The sequence below is a fragment of the Notamacropus eugenii genome, chromosome 2 (assembly GCF_028372415.1).
Source record: "Notamacropus eugenii isolate mMacEug1 chromosome 2, mMacEug1.pri_v2, whole genome shotgun sequence".
Classification (NCBI taxonomy): Eukaryota; Metazoa; Chordata; class Mammalia; order Diprotodontia; family Macropodidae; genus Notamacropus; species Notamacropus eugenii.
In genome coordinates, this window is record NC_092873.1 from 45,375,970 (window position 1) to 45,397,646 (window position 21,677).

Consider the following 21,677-nt stretch of genomic DNA (forward strand, 5'->3'; position numbering starts at 1 on the left):
AGATGATGTGCTGCAAAAGCTCGAGTGGCAATTAGGATATTTGAATAAGATAAGATACCTGGAAGGGTAGAGAGAAGACTGGAAAAGTCGCCTTCCCTTTTAAAATGCCAAAAAAAAAAAAAAGAGGGGAAAAAAACCTTCCGAGTAGGCAGTTCTCAAGTCTGTCCTGGAGCTAAGACAGAGGACAAGAGGACAGAGACGGCTGAGATGACTTGGCTCAACCCAAGGGGGCTGGAGGAGAAAGGAGAAGGAATGACTCAGAGTGAAGGCAGACTCTGGGTGCCTGAGGGGATAAGGGTGGGCATAGACTCTAGGTCCCAAGTGGTCACATTCAGCCAAGTTTTGGCCAGGGCTGGTGATAGATAATTAACTTCTGAAATAACCCCTGTTTCTCCCAACAAGCCAATGGTTTCTATTTGAAATTCTTCACCACCAATAACACAAAGACATCTCAAAGCTCAAACTTGCTGACACTGGAGTAGTGGCGATGTCAGGCCAGTATTCTGCCCCATTTCCCAGTAAACTTTTAATTTTTGTTCCAGTGGCTGGTGAGAAGTCAAGTACATTTGATTTCCATCCATCCTTCAAGTGGCCTCCCCACTTCTGACCCTCTAGGGAAAAGAGCTGACCCAGCCAGTGGATAGGAAAACACAAAAATACCCCAGAACAACCCAACTTATCTATCTACCACTCTACATCTATAGCCATATCCATATCTATATCAATTGCTATCTATGTACAGAGACCTGTATCATCTATCTACACATCCATCTATGACCAATCAATTGATTATATCTATAGCCATATCCATATCTATATCAATCTCTCTATATACAGAGACTTTTATCATCTATCTATACATCCATCTATCTATGACCAATCAATTGATTATATCCACAGCCATATCCATATCTCTATCTAGACACAGATACCTTTATCATCTATCTATATATATCCATTTATCCAAGATCAATCAATTGATTATATCTATAGCCATGTCCATATCATCTGTCTACACATCCATTTACCTGTGATGGATCAATTGACTATATCTCTAGCCATATCTGTATCTAGCTCTGTCTGTACACACAGATATCTTTATCATCTACTTATCCATCCATATAATCTAGTATGTGTGTATGTATGTGTGTATCTATTGACATAGCCATATCTCTATACTTACAAAGATATTTTCACCATCTATTTACCCATTCATCTATCTTTCTGCCTGCCTACCAATTACCAGAGCAAGACCTACGGTAAGTAAGGAGTACAGGAATGCCAGAATGATCCAGAAACATGAGGCTACCCAACCCACATTGACATCTGGATGTTTGGTGGAAAGACGTAGATCACAGAAAACCCATTTAGAGCTAACCAGGGAGCTCAGGGATCAGAGTCCAAAGCCTTCATTTTGGAGATGAGACTTCCCTAAGGTCCCAGAGGTGGGAAAAACAGAGCCAGGACTCAGAACTTTCGTTTTCACACCATCAATCTCAAAAAGGTAGAGCAGTGCCCTCACTCTACCCTAATCTTTTCTGGTTCTGTCATCCATTAATTAATTGATCTAGTCCAGGAGCTCTAAGCCTTTTCTTTGTGTTATTGAGCCCCCTGACAGTCTGGTGAAGACCAGATTCCTTCTAAGGAAAATATTTTTAAATGTATTCAGTGAAATGAAAAGGATTACAAAGGAAACCAATTATATTGGAACACAATTATCAAAATTAAAAAAAAAATGTTCCAGGCTAAGTACCCTCTATAACACGGACCATTCTTAAGCCTACCGCTACTTTCAGTTAGATTGCTTTTTTTTTGAGGTAACAAGTAAATGAAAATAACAGTAATAATTATTACTCTATTATGAACATTTGGAGAAGCTTCATGGTACAATGTAAAGCCATCACTAACTTTGGAATCAAAAGAACTGGATTCGAATCTTCACTCTCACTTAACACCTGTGTGATCTCAGACAAATCACACAACCTATCCAAGCCTCAGTTGCCTCACCTGGAATATGGGGAGGTTGGATAAGATGCTTTCTGAGGTCTTTTCCAGCTTTTGTTCTAAGATCTCATGATTAGATCACCTCCGAGGTCCTTCCAGCTCTAAACCTAGGATTCCATAGTCATAATTTATCCAATCCTTAGAGACTTTCAAAGTGACATCATTATCTCATTTGATTGTAACGATACTAGCTAGTGACTTTTTATGATAGCAAAGAATTGGAAACAAAGTCCTTTGATTGGGGAATGGATAAACAAATTGTGGCACATGAATGTTAAGGAATATCATTTGCTGTAAGAAATATGTATGGTGAATACAGAGAAGTATGGAAAGACCTGCACGAACTGAAGCAGAGGGAAGGAAGCGAGTCAAGCAAACAAACATACACAAGGACGAGAATCACACATCAAAAAGCCAAATGTGAATGTAACCACATAAAAGATGAAGCTGGATTTGAATGAAGAGATATGAAAAGACACCCCAAACCACCTCTTTGTGGAGGTGGCCCTGGCCTTACACATTGCTTTTGAACCCTGATCAGGAACGATTTTTTTCCTCTTTTTTTCTTTAAAAATACTTTTGTTAATGTAGAATGGCATTTTGGTCGAAGGGAGAGGAAGTACACAGGTGAAAACTACCATGATGTAAAAAAAAAAACAACAAAAACCAAGTCATCAATAAAAACTTATTTAAATATAATAATAGCTAGCAATTGATACAGTGCCTTATTTAAGGTCATATGTTTATTTAACCCTGATAACAACCCTGGGAAGTAGGTGCTATTATTAAGACCCATTTTACAGATAAAGAGAGGGAGACTTAGAGCTGGTGAGATTTGCTAGGAGCATAGTGGATAAAATGCCAGGCCTGGAATCTGGAAGACCCATCTTCCTGAGTTCAGGTCTGGCCTCAGACACTTACTAGCTATGTGACCCTGGGTGAGTCACTTCACCCTGTTTGCCTCAGTCTGTCATGTGTCAAATGAACTGGAGAAGGAAATGGCAAAGCACTCTAGGATCTCTGCCAAGAAAACCCCAAAATGGATCAGGAAGATAGAATTCAACTGAACAACATAGCTAGTGATGTCTGGTCTAGGATTCAAACTGGGGTCTTCCTCACTCTAAGCTGGGTATCTATCTGTCCAACCACTTCTGTTCTCTTAGTACTTTGGGCAAAGGGTTGGTTGGTATTCTTTTATAGCTGACATACATAAGACTCAGGGACGTTTGAGTGACTTGCCTAGGGTCACATTGTTGGCTATGTCAAGGTAGGGTTAGTCAAGTTATCAGAGGCAGACTTTAGACAAAAGTTTTCCCAACTCCAACTCCAAAACATCTGCTATGATGTGTCTGGCCTTTCCAAAAAGTAATACTTTTATTTGTCCTACAGTAGCTCTCTTTCTGGTGGATGAAAAGATAATGAAGGCTCTTAATGAAGTCTTGGGAATAAGACTTTTTCTCCGAGGAGCTGAGCAGCACCTGAGACCAAAGAGTTGGCATAATCACCATCGAGCACAAGATTAGTGAGGTTTCTCCAGTAAGGAAGGCCTAGATTAATTTTTGATGAATTGGCGTTCTCATGTATCACTGATGCACAGAGAGGTCACTGACAGCTAAAGATAGATAGCAAGGTGTGTGATAGAGTCTTGATCATCTAGGATGATCCATTTAAGCCTCATTTCCAATCATAGCATTTAAAATGGGTCACACTGAAGAAGAAGAAAACTGGGAAGGAATGAGCCTCCTGATTGTTCCCTGGGGTGTCCTCAACCAAGCTTGCTAAGACTGTAGACTCAGGATCACAGGGTCATTGACTTGGAGGAGGAAGGGCACCCTGGAGGGGTTCCTTATAGATGAAGGAACTGAGAGCCCAGGGTCACATCTTTCTCTCAGCCTTCTTTACCTAAATTCTGAAATAGAAATATTGACCATAGCTCTGCATGGGGAAAATAATTACAAGAGGGTGTGCGTGTGATCTACTCATGGTTGTTCAGTTGTGTCTGACTCTTTGTGAATCTATTTGGGGTTTCTTGGCCATTATACTGGAAGGGTTTCCCATTTCCTTCTCCAGTTCATTTGACAGATGAGGAAACTGAAGCAAATAGGCTGAAGTAACTTGTCCAGCGTCACTCAGCTACTAAGTATAGTCTAGTACTTTTTACTTAAAAAAAGACTTTTTACACACAGGAGCTAATCAGATAAAATATAACTTTGAGGTGTAATAAGCAGACAAAATGGGAAATGATTTGTCCTCTAGGAAGATCTTTTTATTCAAGTGGTTAATGCCTAACTGTTTATGTTCAGCAAGTTTGGCTCTCTGGATCACAAACTCTTGAGATTATTCAAACAGAAAACAGTTATGAGAAGCATCCAAGGGCCTGCCTTTCAGAAGTCTTTTCTGCAATTCCTTCTTCCTCATTCTTCATCCTTATCCCCCAAACAGGTACACCCAGCACATGAAAGGACTGGGGGTGGAGACAGCCTTATACATGGGAAAAGCTTTGGAGTCTGAGGATCCGAGTTCAAATTTCTACCTGTGACCCTAAGTAGGGCACTCAATCTCTCTGAGACTCAAGTTTCCTCATCTGCAAAATGGGACCAGTTTTAGATTTTTGATCCTGGCTGTGTAACCACAGGCAAGTCACTTAGCCTCAGTTTTCTCTTCTGCAAAATAAGTGGGTTGGACAAGGCTGGGAAAGTGGTTCCCAGCTCTAAATCTATGATCAGAAATTCGACCAAGTCACCCATGGGGACACCAACCACAATGTTCTGCCCAAGGCAGGCTTCTAACACCACTGAATTTTCATGGCTGTTTAGAAAATGTTCAGTCTGTCACACACTCCCTGTTCTCAAAGCAACAGGAATATTCTAGAAGAGACAACCCAGGAGGATAGAATACCTTGTGGTAAAGTAATCCAACAAGTCTAAAGAAACAAAATCTAACCAAAGAAACTTAAGAAAAGAAAGCCCTGGAGATATTGTATACGGAGGCCTCTAGCACAGGCTAATCTCTCCTTGGCGGCACAATGCCCTCCCTGCACAATAGCATAATTTGGCCTAATTTAGCAACAGCAGAGTTCTTAAACTGAAAACCCACTAAGGAGAGCTTTAGTATGCCAGCAGGAACAAGTCAAGTTCCCAAATCCCATGCCTCTAGGATAAGAGGGAGGTAACCTGTCTACAGAACTCCACATATCACTCTAGTCTCCTCTAAAATCATACCAGTTAACATTTATAATAGTGCTGACTACCCATGAGACACTGGGCTAGGTGCTTTATAATTATCATCTCCTGTGATCCTCACCACAACGTTGGGAGGAGGTAAGGGCTCTTATTGTCTCCATTTTACAAATGAGGAAACTGAGGCAGAGATTAAGTGATTTGCACAGGGTCACACCGTGAGTAAGTGTTTGAAGCTGGGTTCAAACTCAGATTAGTTTTAAGAAAGGGAAATTACTGCGTAAGTCACCCTGAAAGAAGAGTTCATAAGGTACTACAAGGGGGAACCATTGGTCTAGATCATCTTTGGGCCTTTCCCAACTCTAAATCCTATTATTTGTAAGAGTGTAAATTTACTTCAAGGGAATACATCTCTCTCCCCAAATCCCAATGCTATGGTAAAAAAAAGTTCCAAACTTCAGGCTAGGACTCTATCCCTCTATCCACTGTGCCACCTAGCTGCCCCCCAAAATCCTACTGTAGTGGCCTTTACCACCAAACAGAGATTGTTTTTTACTGCCTTCCAATATCTTTGAGATAATTCTTTCTTTCCCTTGCTATTTCTCTCTCTTGCTTCCTCTTGGCTCCTTTTTGCTTTCTTTCCTTCTCTTATTCTTTCTTTTTTCCTCCCTATTTTTCCTTCTCTTCCTTCCTTTTCCTTTCTTTTGTCTTTCCTCCTTTCTCCTTTTCTTTCCTTCCATTTCTTTTTTCTCTTTTCCTTTTCCCTTGTTTCTTATGCTGTTATGTACTGATATATAATCTATAATGTAGACTATATACTTAAATAGATTATATGTATTGTATTATATAATATAAAATACATAAATACATATTATACATAATATAATAAAGCTATAACATACATTCTGTAATATATATTATTATTATACATAAACATATAGCATATATCATGTAATATATATACTCTTCTCCCTTGGTTTTCCCTCGCTCATCTTTCCTGATTGTTTTTTGCTGCTACGCCACATTTTTTTTAGGTCTTTTCATGTTTCAAAATGTTGTTTAAACACATTTAATGTAGTGAATCTACACGTAATGTGATTTTGCAGAAGGTACCACTTCACCTAAATTGAAGAAATAAATACTGATGTCACTTCTTAATGACTGGTTCATAATGGATAAATCCTGGTGTTTGGATTCAGATTAAGCCTATTTTTTTTTTTTGTCCAGCCAAAGTTTCTTAGTAAAGGAAGTCTTAATCCAGCAATAGTCAAGTACATTTCACACCTGAAAAATTAACATCAGACCTTTTTTTTTAGAGGGTTTTTTTTTTCCCTTTGAGGACAGCTCACTGTGGAAAAGTGGTTTCTAGCTACAAACAGATAATGAAAAAATGATGTAATCTGGGCTAAAATTAGGTTTCAGCATTCTTCTGTTTGCAGATGTTAAAGGTGAGAGATAAGAGGAGAAAAAAATGCTTTCCAAGTGGCTTTTAAAGGCTTCCAAACAGAACTGCCTCCTACATCAAAGCTATTAACGGGGACACTTGAGACATATCCCTCTTTAAAGGGCTGTTGGAAACTTGGAAAATGGAGGATGTATACTTCAGTATTCTAGTCAAGGTGTACCTGGGTCAGGGAAACAGTTTTATGAGTGTACCTCCGCAAAGGATTCCCAGGCATCTTCTGAGTCTTTAATTTTAAGAAAGGGAAATTACTGCATAAGTCACCCTGAAAGAAGAGTTCATAAGGTACTACAAGGGGGAACCACTGGTCTAGATCATCTTTGGGTCTTTCCCAACTCTAAATCCTATTATTTGTAAGGGCAAATTTACTTCAAGGGAGTATATCTCTCTCCCCAAATCCCAATGCTATGGTAAAACCCATCTATTTATCCTTTGTATTTCTGTACCCTCAATAATTTACAATAAGAAAAGTCATTCCTAAGTGCAAATTGAACATTTCAGAAAGGCATGACTGAGTTACACACCATACATGTGAGAATACATCCTAGTGGGCTACAAAGACTATACATATATATATATACATATAATGAAGAGAATGACTGACAGTCGATCTTAAGGGATAATGAAGAGAATGACTGACAGTTGATCTTAAGGGAGATCTTATCCCTAAAACCTTCTCCTAATATTATCGTTTGCAAAACCGAGAGGATGAGTGAGGAACAAGTCAGAACCAGGATGTCCCATAACAGCTGAACAGCTTAGATAGAAGACTTTGGGAAAACATGAGGGCTGCTTCAGACAGCTAAAGACTGGCCCGTAAGAGAAGAGACTGGTTTCAAATTCCGGTCTGGGCCACTTGCTACCTATGTTCCCTTGGGCAAACCTGGGCCTTAATGTCAACTGTAAAATAAAAGGGCTGGGGCCCCCCAAGGTCCCTCCCATCTCTGTATCTATGATCTCATATGTCACTTAACTTTTCTGAGCCTCAGTATCCTCAAGTATAAAAGGACCCTTGAGGTCTAACCTAGATCTAGGAACCTGAAATCTCCCTGGTTCCTGAAGAAAAAAGTAGGAGCCATGAGAATTTGCTGCCGTCCAGTTCATTTCAGTCATGTTGGACTCTTCATGACCCCATTTGGGGTTTCCTTGGTGAAGACACTGGAGTGGTTTGCCATTTTCTTTTCCAGCTTATTTTACAAAAAAATAAAAGTGAGGCAAACTGGGTGAAATGACTTGCCCAAGGTCACACAGCTAGTGAGTGTCTGAGGTTGGATTTGAACTCAGGTCTTTCCACTGCACCACCCAACTGTCTTTTGTGGGAAGTCAGATTGCAGTTCAACATCCAGAAGGCTCTGGATCAATGAGAGCAGTCAGAAAACTCTGCCTTGACTCACTGAGGTCCTGAGTCAAGCCGTGATCTGCACCCCTAAATCTCAATGAAATTATTCAGGTGAAAGTCGGATGACCTTATCTGAGAGGGGAGAATCAACAAATTCTGAACTGGAAAAGCCCTGTGGGGGTCTGAATGAGGATACTCTTCACAACATTACCTGATCTGAGGAATCAGTCTGCACCAAGACCTCCAGAAAGGAGGATCCTTCCAGGCAGTCCATCTTGCTTCTAGACAGCTCCAATTCTTAAGCAGCGGATTCTCTTCTCGAGTCTAAACCTGCCTCCTTTCGACTCCCTTGCTCCCTTGGTTCCAGACTTGCCCTCCAGGACCAAGGAGAATGAGACTAATTCCTCTTTCAAACTGTGAATGTCTGACATGATACAGGGCTTTAAAATGAAGGTTTATTAAGTGCTTTGGGTACTTGTCATATAATGAGCCCCACAACAACACCCTGAGTTAGGTTTCAATAGGTATTATTAGACACCATTTTACAAATAGGGAAACTGAGTCTCAGAGAAGTTAAGTGCAGGGCAAAAGAAAGAAGAATGGATGTAGACTCAGGAACTTGGGTTCAAATCCTGGCTTGGCCACTTGCTATCTGTGCAACCTTGGGCAAGTCACCTCATGTTTCCTGACCTCATGGATTCCTTTCAGCATCTCAGATTCTAAGACCGTCCAGGGTCAAACAGACAGCAATTATCAGAGGTAGAAATTTTTAAAATAGAATTCAGCATTCTCTACTCACTACATCAAGTTCTCACTCTTGTGACAATATTTCAAGTATTTGGAGACAGCTTTGTGTCCCCCCATTCTAATTTTCTGTTCTCCAAGTCAAACACCCCCCAAATCTTTCAACTAGCCCTCATTTGGTTTCATCTGGTTGGAATGGGATCCTCTCTGAGATGTTCAAAGGGACCGATGCTTAAGGAAGGATCCGACCCTTGGACTCGATCTAAGATTCATTCAAAAATGGCATCTTTCACCTTCTCTTGGCTTTGCAGAGAGGTACATGCCAGAGAGTGGGAGAAATCATTTTCAAGGGAAGCAGGAGTAGAAGCAAAACAAACATTAGATAAAAAAGGATAAAGACAAGTCTTCCTCTCTTTTCTAAAGAGGTGGGGGACGATGGACATGGAATCCTGCATATAACATCAGATATGTTGGTTAAGTTTTGTGGAAATTTTTTTCTTTCTTCCTCTTTTAAAAAACATCTTTTAAAGGAATAGTTACATGCAATTCTTCTCAGGGAAGAGGAAATGAGTGGAAAATAAAAGTGCTGTAAAAACAAAAGATATCTATAAGCTTTTTTTTTAATTAAAGGGAATCTGAACTCCAAGCTTCAACTTATAACTACTTCCTCTACATTCTAATGCTAAAGGAGGAGAGGAGTACAATTCAACAATGCTGGACCGCCCCCAAAAGATTAGGCTTTAAATTGAGACAAATAAACTAGGAGGCTGGGCTCAAATGTCAGATCCAGGATTCAGTAATCTGGTAGCCTTTGTGTATGGGGGGGGTGGGGGTGGGAAGAGAGGTGGAGGTGGAAAGAAAATAAGAGAAGGAAGAAATCCCAAACCTACAAAGCAGATGACCCGCTGGAAGATTTTTCACTATGTAAAGCCAAGGTGTGAGAGAAGCTGACAAAGCATGTTTGATGGATTTGGAAAATCTTTTGTGTTTAATCACAAGGTTGCTCCAGGTAAAAACAAAGAAGGTTCTCGTTACTATGGAATTAATAAAAAATATCATAGCCCTCCGTCCTCATGGATTTCAGAAAGGAATCGATCTTTCAAAAAAAAAAAAAGAAAACCAACTAGGTTCAAGAGACACAAAGCAAACCAATAGATTCTATCTAGATCACCCCTGCAAGCAACTTTTTGCTATTTTTTGGCGCCATAATACGTATGTGTGTGTGTGTAGGCACAGACACGTTCCCCATCGATTCATGATTCTAGCAGTCACTTTTTATGAACGAACATTGTTTTGCCTTTCCAATAATAGACACAAATTATATTGGTTAAGATAACACATTCCTAGCAAAAGTATATTTGACTTAGGCACATGGGGGAAAAAAGAGAAAGGGAAAAATTCTGGTGCAAAACAGAAAAACAATATGGCTTTATCTTATCTTCCGAACTTACTGCTGCTTGTCTCTGTGTGTGTTTTACTGCCAAAATAAAATGAATTGGATCAGCTCACACATGATAACATGCTCTTTCCTAACTCATACTAATTGCTTGGCTAATTGATGTTTGTTGAACTTTCTCCATTTCATTGAGTGATTAGGTACAAAGCTAACAGTTGACATCTGTAGGCGCTTAACTGGCGTCTGTAATTACTGTTAATGTTAAATAATTGTTAGTTAATTGGAGTGGTAACTGACTGAATGGAATCCAGATTGTGAAGCAAAAAGAAACCTAGTTAAATAAACATACATTTTCAGAGAAAACACCATTTTTTTTTCCAGCAGTTGTTAGAAACGTACAATAGTCCGGGTATGGGACGCCTGCTGGGTTCTTTGTGTAGGAAATCTTATACTCCAGGATTCTGGGAAGGATTCCCAGTTAGGAACCTCTGTCTTCTCCCAAACACCTCCACATCTAGGAAGTCTTCAGACTTGACTTTTAGGTTGTTGATCTTAGAGTCCAGTAATGTTTTCTTTTTGAGAAATTCAAATATAGCTCAATGACTAAACTCATACAGGGGCAAAATGTGCAACAAAAAAAAAAGTTTGTGAAGACTGGTACTTGGCAAAAAAAAAAAACAAATCCTCAACAGAAGTGTTCATAGGGTTTCACACCAAAAGGCCAATATAAAAAAAAAAAAAACAGAGAAAGGGATCCAGAAGAAATAAAAATACATAGCCTTCTAATATCATCAGTCAATTCACAAGAGCTTATTAAATAACCTACTAGGTGCCAGGTTACCTCTAGTAACATAAAGACACAAAGTGAATGAATAGTCCTACTCTGGGGAGCTTACCTTCCATTGGTGAAGCAATACATACAGAAATAGGCAGATTTATTAAGCAGCATTTCTTTTAAAAGTAGTTTCTAGAGTTACTTGGGCATGGAATGAGGGCTTTTTCATTTAGAAGACACACAATTTTGTCAAAAGGCTACTCACCCTACCCTACCCCCAAATACAAGTCCATCTAATTTAACAATCATTTATGAGGCACTTCTACTGGGGAGGGGACTCACTGATTTAGACTCTGGGGATACCAAAATATAAAATAACATCATCCCTACACTCAAAAAACTCAACATTACTAAGACCATAGATTTAGTTCAACTCCTTCATTTTGTAGATGGGAAAACTGAGGCCCAGAGAAGGGGAGTGACTTGTTCAAGATCCCAGAGGTACCAAGTGGCAGGGCTGAGATTACAAATCAAGTCCTCTTTCCAGACATCAAGCTGCTTCTATTCCATCAAACAAGATGGCCTCGGAGGTCCCTTCCAACTCTGGATCTAGGATTCTTTGTAAGATGAGAAGAGTTAGACTTGATGGTATCTTGAGATCCCTTACCGTAGTGTATCTATGACCTTGTGCTCTCTTGTACAAAAGGGAATATAATTTCTAGCAATGGTTCTCATGATGACAACATCCTACAGAAGTACAGGGAACTAATGAAAAACCTCCCTACCTACACGAGATGATTTCATTACCCTTCGCCCCCACTTCCTCTTCCTAAGATCGGATATCCTACATATATCTCTACATCCACTTTCATGATTAAATTTTCTCTTCTGCATAAAAAAGTACTGGACTAGGTTTGAAGATATCTTCCTCAAAATAGAGTCTATCTTGGCAGCTTACCTCCATAAGTCCTCTTTGTGCAGGGGGTTTCAGAAAACATAACAGAAAATCAAAGAAACACTAAACCCAAAAGACCTTTCACCTGATTAAAGCTAATGAGTGGATACCAACTGTATTTATTTTGTTGGGAGCTTCGAGGGAGGAGGTTACATCTCCCAAGGTGGACCAGAACTCACTGGACAGTTTATAATCTAAGAACATTGCCCAGGGCAAAGAGAGGTTAAGTGCCTGTATGGGTCAGAGGCCAGTCGAGCCTGTAGCTTGAAGGATAGCCCTCCATCTCCCAAGACAGGCTGTCATCAAAATGTTGTTTAGCGATCACTCTGACTGGACTTCTAGGTTTAGCACAGTATTTGGCACACAGTAAATACTTAATAAATGTTCTTCTCTTTCCACAACCTCCCATCTCTCCAGGTCACAATTTTTAGACACATTTTTGTTTTGTTTCCCCCTAAAAGTAATGTGCTCAAAACATTGCCTGAAGAGTCCAAAATGACTGGCCGATTTAAGTGCAAAGCCATTGATCTACATGAAGCCCTCAAATCCTACCGCAGAAGTCTTCATGTCAGGGTCTCTGCTCTGCCAAGCTCCATGGGAGTGTCTAGGGAAAGCCATGTTGGCCTTCTACTTTGTAGATTTTTAGAGCAGAAAGTGACATTCAAGACAGCTCCCTGTCCCCTCCTTTCAACCTTAGGTCATCTAACAGATCAGAAAACTGAGGCAGAGAGCAAGGTCAGCTCACAGCTGGCTGTGGTGGGATTCCAACCCAAGTTCTCTTGACTACAAGCCCAGCACCTCATCTGTCAACACCTCAGATCTTTTCTTCTTGTGAAAACACCTAGTAAGAAAGACCCCAAATGAGAGCAGACGCTGATTTAGATTGGATTTGTTTAGATTAGCATGCCAATGAGGCCATTAGAAAAAGCTTTAGATCTGGAGGAGGGTGGGTTTCCAGAAAAGAAAAGAAGTCCTGGTTGGAGGAGGCAAGGGTGTGACCTAGCTCTTCTATCTGTGATTTTCAAATAAAAGTCAATTTTAATAGCCAATAATAATAACCAACATTTATAATGTGTTTACTATGTGCCAGACACTGTGTTAATTAAGTACTTTACAAATAATACCTTACTTTATCTACACAACAACCCTAGGAGGTGGGTTCTATTATTATCCCTACTGTACAGGTGAGGAAACTGAGATAAACAGGATTAAGTGACTTGCCCAGGATCAAAGAGCTAGAAAATATCTGTGGCTGGATTTAAACTCAAGTCCTCCAGCCTGTCCCTTGGACAGACTCATTAATTTGGTAGAGATGAACCAGAATCTTGGACTACCTGGGACAGATCTGACAAGTGGCCAAGGACATCCAGGACTGTAGAGTTCACATGCAAATTTCAATGAAGGTGGAAGTTGTGGGGAGAGATGGGTATCACAAAGCTCCACATATGAAGACGCAGCAGATAGTAGTACTTCCAGTCTATCTTGACTATGGAAGCAAGGCCTTATCCCAGAGGCTCCTAGAATGTGGTGGAGGGGCAGCTAGGTGGTGCAATGGATAGAGCACCATTGCAGGAGTCAGGAGGACCTGAGTTCAAATCTCACCTCAGATACCTGACACTCACTAGCTGTGTGACCTTGGGCAAGTCACTTAGCCCCAATTGCCTCATCCTGGGTCATCTCCAGTCATCCTGATGAATATCTGGTCACTAGATTCAGATGACTCTGGAAGAAAAGTGAGGCTGGTGACCCGCACAGCCCTCCCTCACTCAAAACAAAGTCAAGTGCAAGTCATGTCATTATTTCTCTGATGGCATGGTCTTCTTTGGCAACAAAGGATGAACACACACACAATGTGGTGGACACAGAGACAAGAGCAAGCCACAGATTTTCTTCTTGTCCTGATCATCTCCCTGATCCCCACCTTCTCTTACCTCTATCCCTGCCCCATCCCCCAGCTATTAGGCAAACTGTTGTGTTCTTTTGTTTTTTAAACCAAACAGTAGGAAACTCTTCTCTATTTTCCTTCTTATTTGCCTTCCAGAACTCCTGGGAACCAAATCAGATAATGAATGTATAGAGTTTTGCAAACTTTAAAGCACTTCCTTAAAAATGACAGATATTACTATCAGCTTTATTACTTCAACAAGAGTTTCTCAAGAAATCACAGACCACAAATTCAGAGCCAGCAGAGGACCTTAGAGGCCATGGGGTCCAACCACCTCATTTTACAGATGAGTAAACTGAGGTGCAAAGAAATGAAGAGTCTTCCTTAGTCTCACAGCTAGAAGGTACCTTGGACAGGTTCTGAACAGCCCAGACAAGCCATATTTGCTGCACTCATGCTTTTGTCCCATTGAGGACTTGGCAAAGAGGATGAGGGTGGAGTGTGGAAGCCCCAGTAGAATTCCATTCTGCCAACTGAGCCAAATAAGGAGGATTCTCAAGTTAAGAAGGAATACCCAGACCATTTCAAATACTCTAGAGCAGAGAATCAGCTTTTTCGTATCAGTCTCAGACAGTCTCCCTGGGAAAATTCATCGTGTCCTTGACAAATGATTGAGCCATTAAGACAGAAAGATTCAAAACATTGACCTGAATGTCCCGAAAAACAAACACATAAAGATTAACTGGTGCAATTATGACCCTGTTGAAAGAAAAGACTTTGTTTTGATTGACAGCAGACCAAAATTTTGCTTTTAGGAGGTTACATTTCCTGGTTTAGATCTCACCATGTTACTTTAGCAGTTCAATGGCTCCCTATCACTACCAGGAACAAATATAAACACCTTCCCTTGGCATGTGAAGGGCTTCCTAATGTGGCTACACCCTTCCTACACTTCTAGGTTTGTAGCATATGTCACTCTTCTCCACACAATCTACCTTGCATCAACATTGGTATACCTGGAGCTCCTTAAACATAACACTCCATCTGCCACCTCCCAGTCTTGGCAGGAGCCCATCCCCAACACCTGGAATGTGCTCTGCCCCTCTATCTCCTCCTCTTAAGTTTCCCTGACCTTCTTCAAGATTCAGTTCAAAATCTACCAACGTTGCAGAAGGCCTTTCCAAGTCCCCACATCTGTTAGTGCCTTCCCTTCTCAGACTGCCTTTCGTCTACACATACATTTAGTAATACCTAGTTTTTTACAATCTTCCCCATCAGAATGTCAACTCCGTGAGGCTGGCAATATCTTTTGGCCTTTTCTTGTACCTCTGGTGCTCAGCACTGGACCTGCCACATCCTAAGACCTAACTAAATGCTTGTAGAATTCAGGGTGGAGAGCTAGAAAGGAAAATACTCAGTATAAATTTAGATTACATCTTGGGTGCTGTTGTTTACATATGTTTATATGGAAAAGGCATTGAAAAAAGGGGAATATTTGTAATGAAGTCTCCTATGAAGACAGTGATATTCTAAAGCTAAGTCAGTCAAGATGTATTAAGCATCTATGTACCAGGCATTGTGCTAAGAGCTGAGGATACAAAGAATGGCCAAAAAGTTAAATGAAAGCAAATAAAAACCAGTCCCTGTTCACAAGAAACTCAGAGCAAAAACCTTACCAGCTCAGACTTCCACAAGACTGAAAAGTCTTTACACTGAGAGAAATAAAAATAAGAAAGCATCTCTAGCTCCTGGTCTACCAGAAATTCTTTCCTGGCCCTGGGCAAGGAGCTAGGAATAGACTGACCAAGATAAAGACTTTCTCCACCAATGTTTCTTATTTTAAATGAACTGTTTCCTCATCACTGGATAGTCGCTGGGGAAACCTAGGTGGTGTTACTGTGAGTGGAAAAAAAAACTGAGTCAATGAGGTTAAATGATTGTTCAAACAGTGTGAGACCTGAACAGGGCAGGCCTCCTGTCTGTTTATCTATCTGTCTGTCTGTCTGCCTACCTAGAGCTCTATCCTAAAGATTGCATAAGCCCAACATCAAAAGCTTCAATCTAGCCTGGCTATCACTACGCTGTGAGATTAGCCCTGGTCTCCCACAGTGAAATTTTATGGACCAAATCTACCAGCCGCCAGTCTCAGCAGCTTAATCTCACCGGCAGCTTAATGCCATGATACTCTTAGGCTAGAAACTGTCAGACCCCCCAGAGGGAGAGGTGATATGTAGCTTTAAACATCTGGAAGGGGTGGGGGGCGGAAAGGGAGGGAGGGACCTACACTTGTCAGCTTTCCCTGGCGCCCTTGTTAAGCTAAGACTTTGAAGTGCTCCTTGCCCAGTTACCTGGTGGAAATCTGCCCTGCTTTATGGTTCCCCCGTTGCTTACTGCTCTCGGCAAAGAACACTGGGCAAGGAGGAGAGACCTGGCTCTCAATCCAGTAAGGGGCCTTTGGTTTTCCTGGGGAATTTGAACTTGACACAGGAATCCAATTGACAGTTCCTTGATGGCCTTGTCAGCCAGGCAGCCGACACCCCCACCACCCCCCCGAGTAAAAACAGACCCAGAAGTACCAGGCCGTAATGAGAACCTCTGCACCTGTCGACAAGCAATTACTGATATTCTCCCGACACACAATGGATCACTTTTCTTGAGTTGTTTTCTCGAAATTTAGCAGTTTGAATACTAATCCCCTTAACAAAACTGTCCCTGGCGCTTCTCCACCCTCTCCCCCCACTTTAATCCCCCTCTCCCAAGGGGAGTGAGGGTGGGGGATGGGGGCGGGAGTGGGTACCAGGCAGCCTCCAGGCAGCACCTGGATTTGCATTGATTCAGTCCCTTGTCATTCAGTCCCCAACAGGAATTAGCATATGGCATTAAGGGGAAACTGGGGAGGAGAAAAGAAAGACGCCATTTGGATGGAAATAAGAGGCAAAGGAATAATCTGCCATCAACTCAAAAGCTTATTTGTGTATGGTTTCCCAAGCAAAGCTTAGAAAAAAGCCCATGTTGATTTTAGGCTGCACAAAGAAACCCTAATCCTTTCAAGGGAACTAAATCACCCCAAGAACAGCAGTGGAGAAGAAAGGCCCCTGTCAGGGGAGGGCCATTCACCACCAAATAGATGCCACAGATCAAACTCTGTAAGTAAACAAAAATAAAAATGTGGGAAATGTTGGATTCGGGAAAAAGGAAAGAGGAAGGGGGAAAAAACAAGCGAAGAGAAGGAGCAAAGCCTGGGGGCTCTCCCCCACCCCCCTTCATCAATCACTCTCCTCCTTCCACCCTGGTTACAGGCATTCAGCTTAGAATGCTGATTCACTGAGCCCCCAACCTTTTCTTCTGGCCCAGAATCAGAAGAGGGGGAGACACATTCCACACATTCCCCCCCCCCCAAAAAATTAGCAAAATAAAGATACAGTCACTTCTGGGTGGGGGAGGTCCAGGGACTCCCTTTACTGACCAGATCTCCCCCCTCCCCCCAACCTCCACTATGGGAAAAGGAAATAAATTCTGTTTTCTCACATGGCCCTATTAGTACCAGGCAAACATTCTTTCCTCTTCAAAATCTGCAATAAACAATTACACATTTCTGCCTATGAATAAGCTCGGCAGGCTCATGAATTACCCGTCTCCTCTCCTTTATTTGGCTTTTAGGATTATGGATAACAAATTTATACAAACTTTTCAGTCCATCAAAAAATATGATGAAACATAAAACAAGAATACTCCTCCATTATGCAATAAAAAGATAAAATTCAATATGCATCCCAAGTCATCTTGGGAGCGCCAGCAATCGCGGTGGAAGTAAGCAGACGCACCTTCTGGGAACCCTAAAAATAATGTACTATTTAAAATTCCATTCGGTCCAAATTCTAACATAATCTGGGATGCTGAAAATAGCTGCGGTTGGAGCCGGAGTCGATGAATTGCCAGGCGAAAATATGAGCCCAGACAACTATATAATGCAGAAGAGGTTCAAATTTCAATTTATTAAGACTACTTCGGCTCAGATAGGTTCCAGTACAGCTAAGAAACTACACATTTAAGACATGTTGAAAGGAAAGAGGAAAGCATACCATCTTTACTAAGCAATTACCATTCAGAAATGACCATATAAACCAGGCAAGGCAATGCAAAGGACAAAAGGGTAGTAGGGGGAATGGATTTTCCGTAATTTGAACCTTTCAAATTCTACACCTCTGCAGTCTGGGGCTGGGGGAAGGACAGATCTCCTTCCCCTAAAACCCACTATTTCCAACAATGCTGCTTGCAGAGAGGAGTCCATCTGTGGTGGTTTAGGACTAGTTTTCTGTTAATGCACTGCTATATCATTAGGAACTCTCATTATCTATTGCTGTTTGGGAGAAATTAATGGGACAGTGCATTTTTCAATTTCACCGTATCTATCGCTTATTAATTTTACCAAAAGCACAAAGCACAGGAAGGCACAGTTTATGACCATTACTCCAGCAAAATACTCAAAACATCTGCTGGTTATTATAGTCAGGGGTACAAATTGGCTACTTAGCACTCTCCATCCACTGATAAATAAAAGGGAAGTTAAAGCATCTTTAGGACCATCATTCACCATCACAGCCATCTTCCTGTCATTTAAGTCAGACTCATGTGAATTAGAAGGAGGTAGGGAGGGAATTTTTAGTATTGCTATATGTCTCAGAGACCAAGGATTACTTAAAAATCGTCTTCCTTCTTCCCCTACCCTTTTTTTTTTCTTCTTCAGAGAAAAGACACCAAAATAATGACACAACTAAGTCCCAAATAGACAGGCCAAGGAGTAAAGCGTGATCCAGAATAGAAGCCAACGATGAATATAGACTGAATTATTCAAAAGGCCATATAGTAAACCAGTCCTACCTTTGTTTATAGCAGTGTTGAAAAGTTTCTCCGAGCTGGCATCAGATATCTGAAAGACAAGAAGAAGAAAAAAGAAAATATTTTGTTTTATCACTTTGTTTTATTTTCAAAGAAATTCATGCAAGTTACCCCCGGGCCAAGAAAAATGGAAAGCTGCAATTTCGCAAAGCCATCCATAAGGTGGTGCTATCTGACCACGAGTATGAACTCTGCAGTGCAGTTCTTTATTTGGGAGGGGGGAGAATCTCAAAAAAATATAAAATAAAAATGTGTTCTGTTTGGACATGTTATAAGTACAAAACCTATTTCTATGCTCTAAAGTCATTCAGTTTAGTTACACAATGATTTTGTGATTTAACTGATAGGCTATTATTTCAAAATACTTTTCTAGCTACGGTTTGCTATCTTTTGGGGGGTGCTTGTCTATTTTTCCCATTTTCTTTCATGAAACCCTAGAAAGGTCAATTCTTGTATGTGTGTGTGTATTTGTGTGTGTGTGTATACATATATATACACATATACATATTTAAATTTTCTTTCGCAATCAACCTCCCTTCCCCTATATATCAGCCACAGTTTGACCTTGGTCTCCCAAATCAGACACATCTTAACCTGCATAAATATCCATTCATATCACAGCTTTCTCTCATTTTCTCTTAGCTCATTTCCTAAAGACCATGCCTACTGATTATCAAAGCAGTTTTGAAACAGGTGAAAAAAAGCGCTTTCAAACAGGCTATGATCATTCCTCAAAGGGTAATTTCATCACACACATGCTTTTATTTCAAGAAATAAAACACGGGCAATTAAAAAAATACCGTGGCTCTTCTTTCAGAACTACCTAATGGTAGGGCCCTGAAAATGTCAAAAGAATTTTTTTGAAGTTTTGAACACTAAATTAAAAACAAAAACACCTAGCTTGTGGTTAAAGAAATGATGGCGGTTAGATCTGCTGGTTCCCAAACTATCCTTTTTGAGGGAATAATTTCCCAAAAGGAAAAAAAAATTTATCCATATAAATATAGTTATTATTGAAAATGATTAATAAAATGTTGGACAAATGCGGAGGCAGAACTATAGCACATGATAGATTTGTGAATTAATAGTAGCCAGCCATGTTTTGGTTTTTTTTCTGTGACCATTTTTCTATTTTGTTTCATTTCCATTTTATTTTGTTGTGTCCACACTAAAAGAACTGAAAACCCTTTTATTTCATGGAGCATAGGATGATCAGTTTGCCTCCAAATGAAAAATATATCTTGGGCAGTGTTCCCAAGGATTATGCAAATATATATACATATATATGTATATATATATATGTATATATTCATTCACTTATGATCCAGTGAACACTAAACATTTTTAATGTTCTTAATAATTAACAAAGAGACATTATTTTCCTTCATAATACCAGATGGGTTTTTACTTGATATATCTTGTATGGATTTATTAAAAACAGGTTGTTATTCTTGCAAATTGAAATGCCTTATGGAGACACAATTAGATCGAAATCCATGCTATCCTAATAAGAACCAACTAAACAAAATTTAAAAAAAAAAAGGTGACTATGAGGAGAGAAGGAGGAAAGGAAGCCACCCAAATACTGTCACTTGCAATGATCAAAAGAAATATGCTGGTCAGAAAATATCTTAACTTAAAAAGAATAACGTAATAGAAATTAAATACCTAAAGTAAGGTTTCTGGAAACTTAGTTTCTACCCTACAAGCTAAGGTCCTATTACATCAGAATTCACTTAGTTATTCTATCTTTTTCAGCGCCAATCCATGAAATTCCTGACAACTGAATGCCCCCCACTCTCAACAATATGCTGTCAAAACAAAGTCAAAACATTTTTTTTTCCAATGGAGGAAAAAGAGGCAGTGACTTTTTGGGTGTTTGTTCTATTTACATAAAAATGACCTGAGAAAATGTGGGATTCCCTAATATTGCAAGGCATATTATACCTAAATTATGGCTGTGATTTTGAAAGTAACGACATTATATTGTTAAAGAAATAATGTTACAAGAACAGTTACAGAAATTTAAAGGATACAATTTCTACACACACAGAAAAAAAAAGGCTTTCCTATTGGGACAGGTTAAGCACAAAATGCCTAAAACCTCCTAGCTCTGGTCCCCATAAGAGTTTTCCAGATCAATCAATACCAGAAAGGCAAATGATTTCGGTTCTTGAATCTGTTGGGGGATTTTCTCCCTCATCCACTAATTTAAGGCTCTGAAGGATTAAAAACAGCACAGCTGTTTCTCTAAGAACGAGGTGGGTTTTTCTGTTTGTTTCCCAAACAGGAGGAAAACTAAATATAATTAATTCTCATTGCATCTTCAGAAAACTTTTGGAATTATTTGGTTGCATGGAACTCGATTTGCAGACCTCTTTCCCCATCTTCCCTTAAAAGTCTGCATCTCCCCCACCTCCCTCCCACCCCCCATTTCTGAAGTGATTTTTCTTTTGGCTTATCTAGCTAAAGCTAAGACACTTTACTGAGAACTAACAGACTGTCATACCCTTTCCAGGAAACCTCAGGGATGGAGAAATCTTGCTTTCTTTCACAGAATTTCTTAAACTCGGGTCAGCCTAATGATACATTTGAAACTAAAAGCGTCTACATTTTGGTGACCACCAATCAGTCCATCCTTCTACTTCTGGTCTTTGGAGAGGGAAGCGGCAGCATCTGCAGCTGATGCTTTAATTTCTTTCTCTTCTCTCTCTGCAGATTTCTTTTTTTTGGGGGGGGGGGCTGTTTCTAAATGCAAAATCATGTGTTTTGCCTTAAGGAAAAGTAAATAGGACCTAAAATAAAGGCAGAGAAGCAACCCAGAGATTGCCCGCGCCCCTAGCAGTGAATACGAAACGAGACAGCCACCCTCAGTCGGGCAGGATTTCCACTCCAGGCATTCTGTCTTCAACAACCCCGCACTTACGAACTGGAAGGGGATTCTAGTGAGGCAAAGGAAATTCTGGCCTAGATCTTAGGAACGAATTCACGCAAAGCCCAATTTCATCCCAAACTTTTTCTTTCACTTCACTATCTTTG

At 40.3% G+C, this 21,677-nt stretch overlaps 1 protein-coding gene across 4 annotated transcripts in view; it reads right to left on the minus strand.

The window, feature by feature from the left end:
- AUTS2 (activator of transcription and developmental regulator AUTS2) overlaps positions 1-21,677 on the minus strand; it is a 1,242,623-nt gene that overhangs the window by 95,665 nt on the left and 1,125,281 nt on the right. For all 4 annotated transcript variants that reach the window (XM_072640120.1, XM_072640119.1, XM_072640118.1 and 1 more), the window contains one exon: positions 18,621-18,669. In XM_072640120.1, the coding sequence (XP_072496221.1) occupies positions 18,621-18,669 (49 nt within the window). The remainder of the gene's footprint in view (positions 1-18,620; positions 18,670-21,677) is intronic.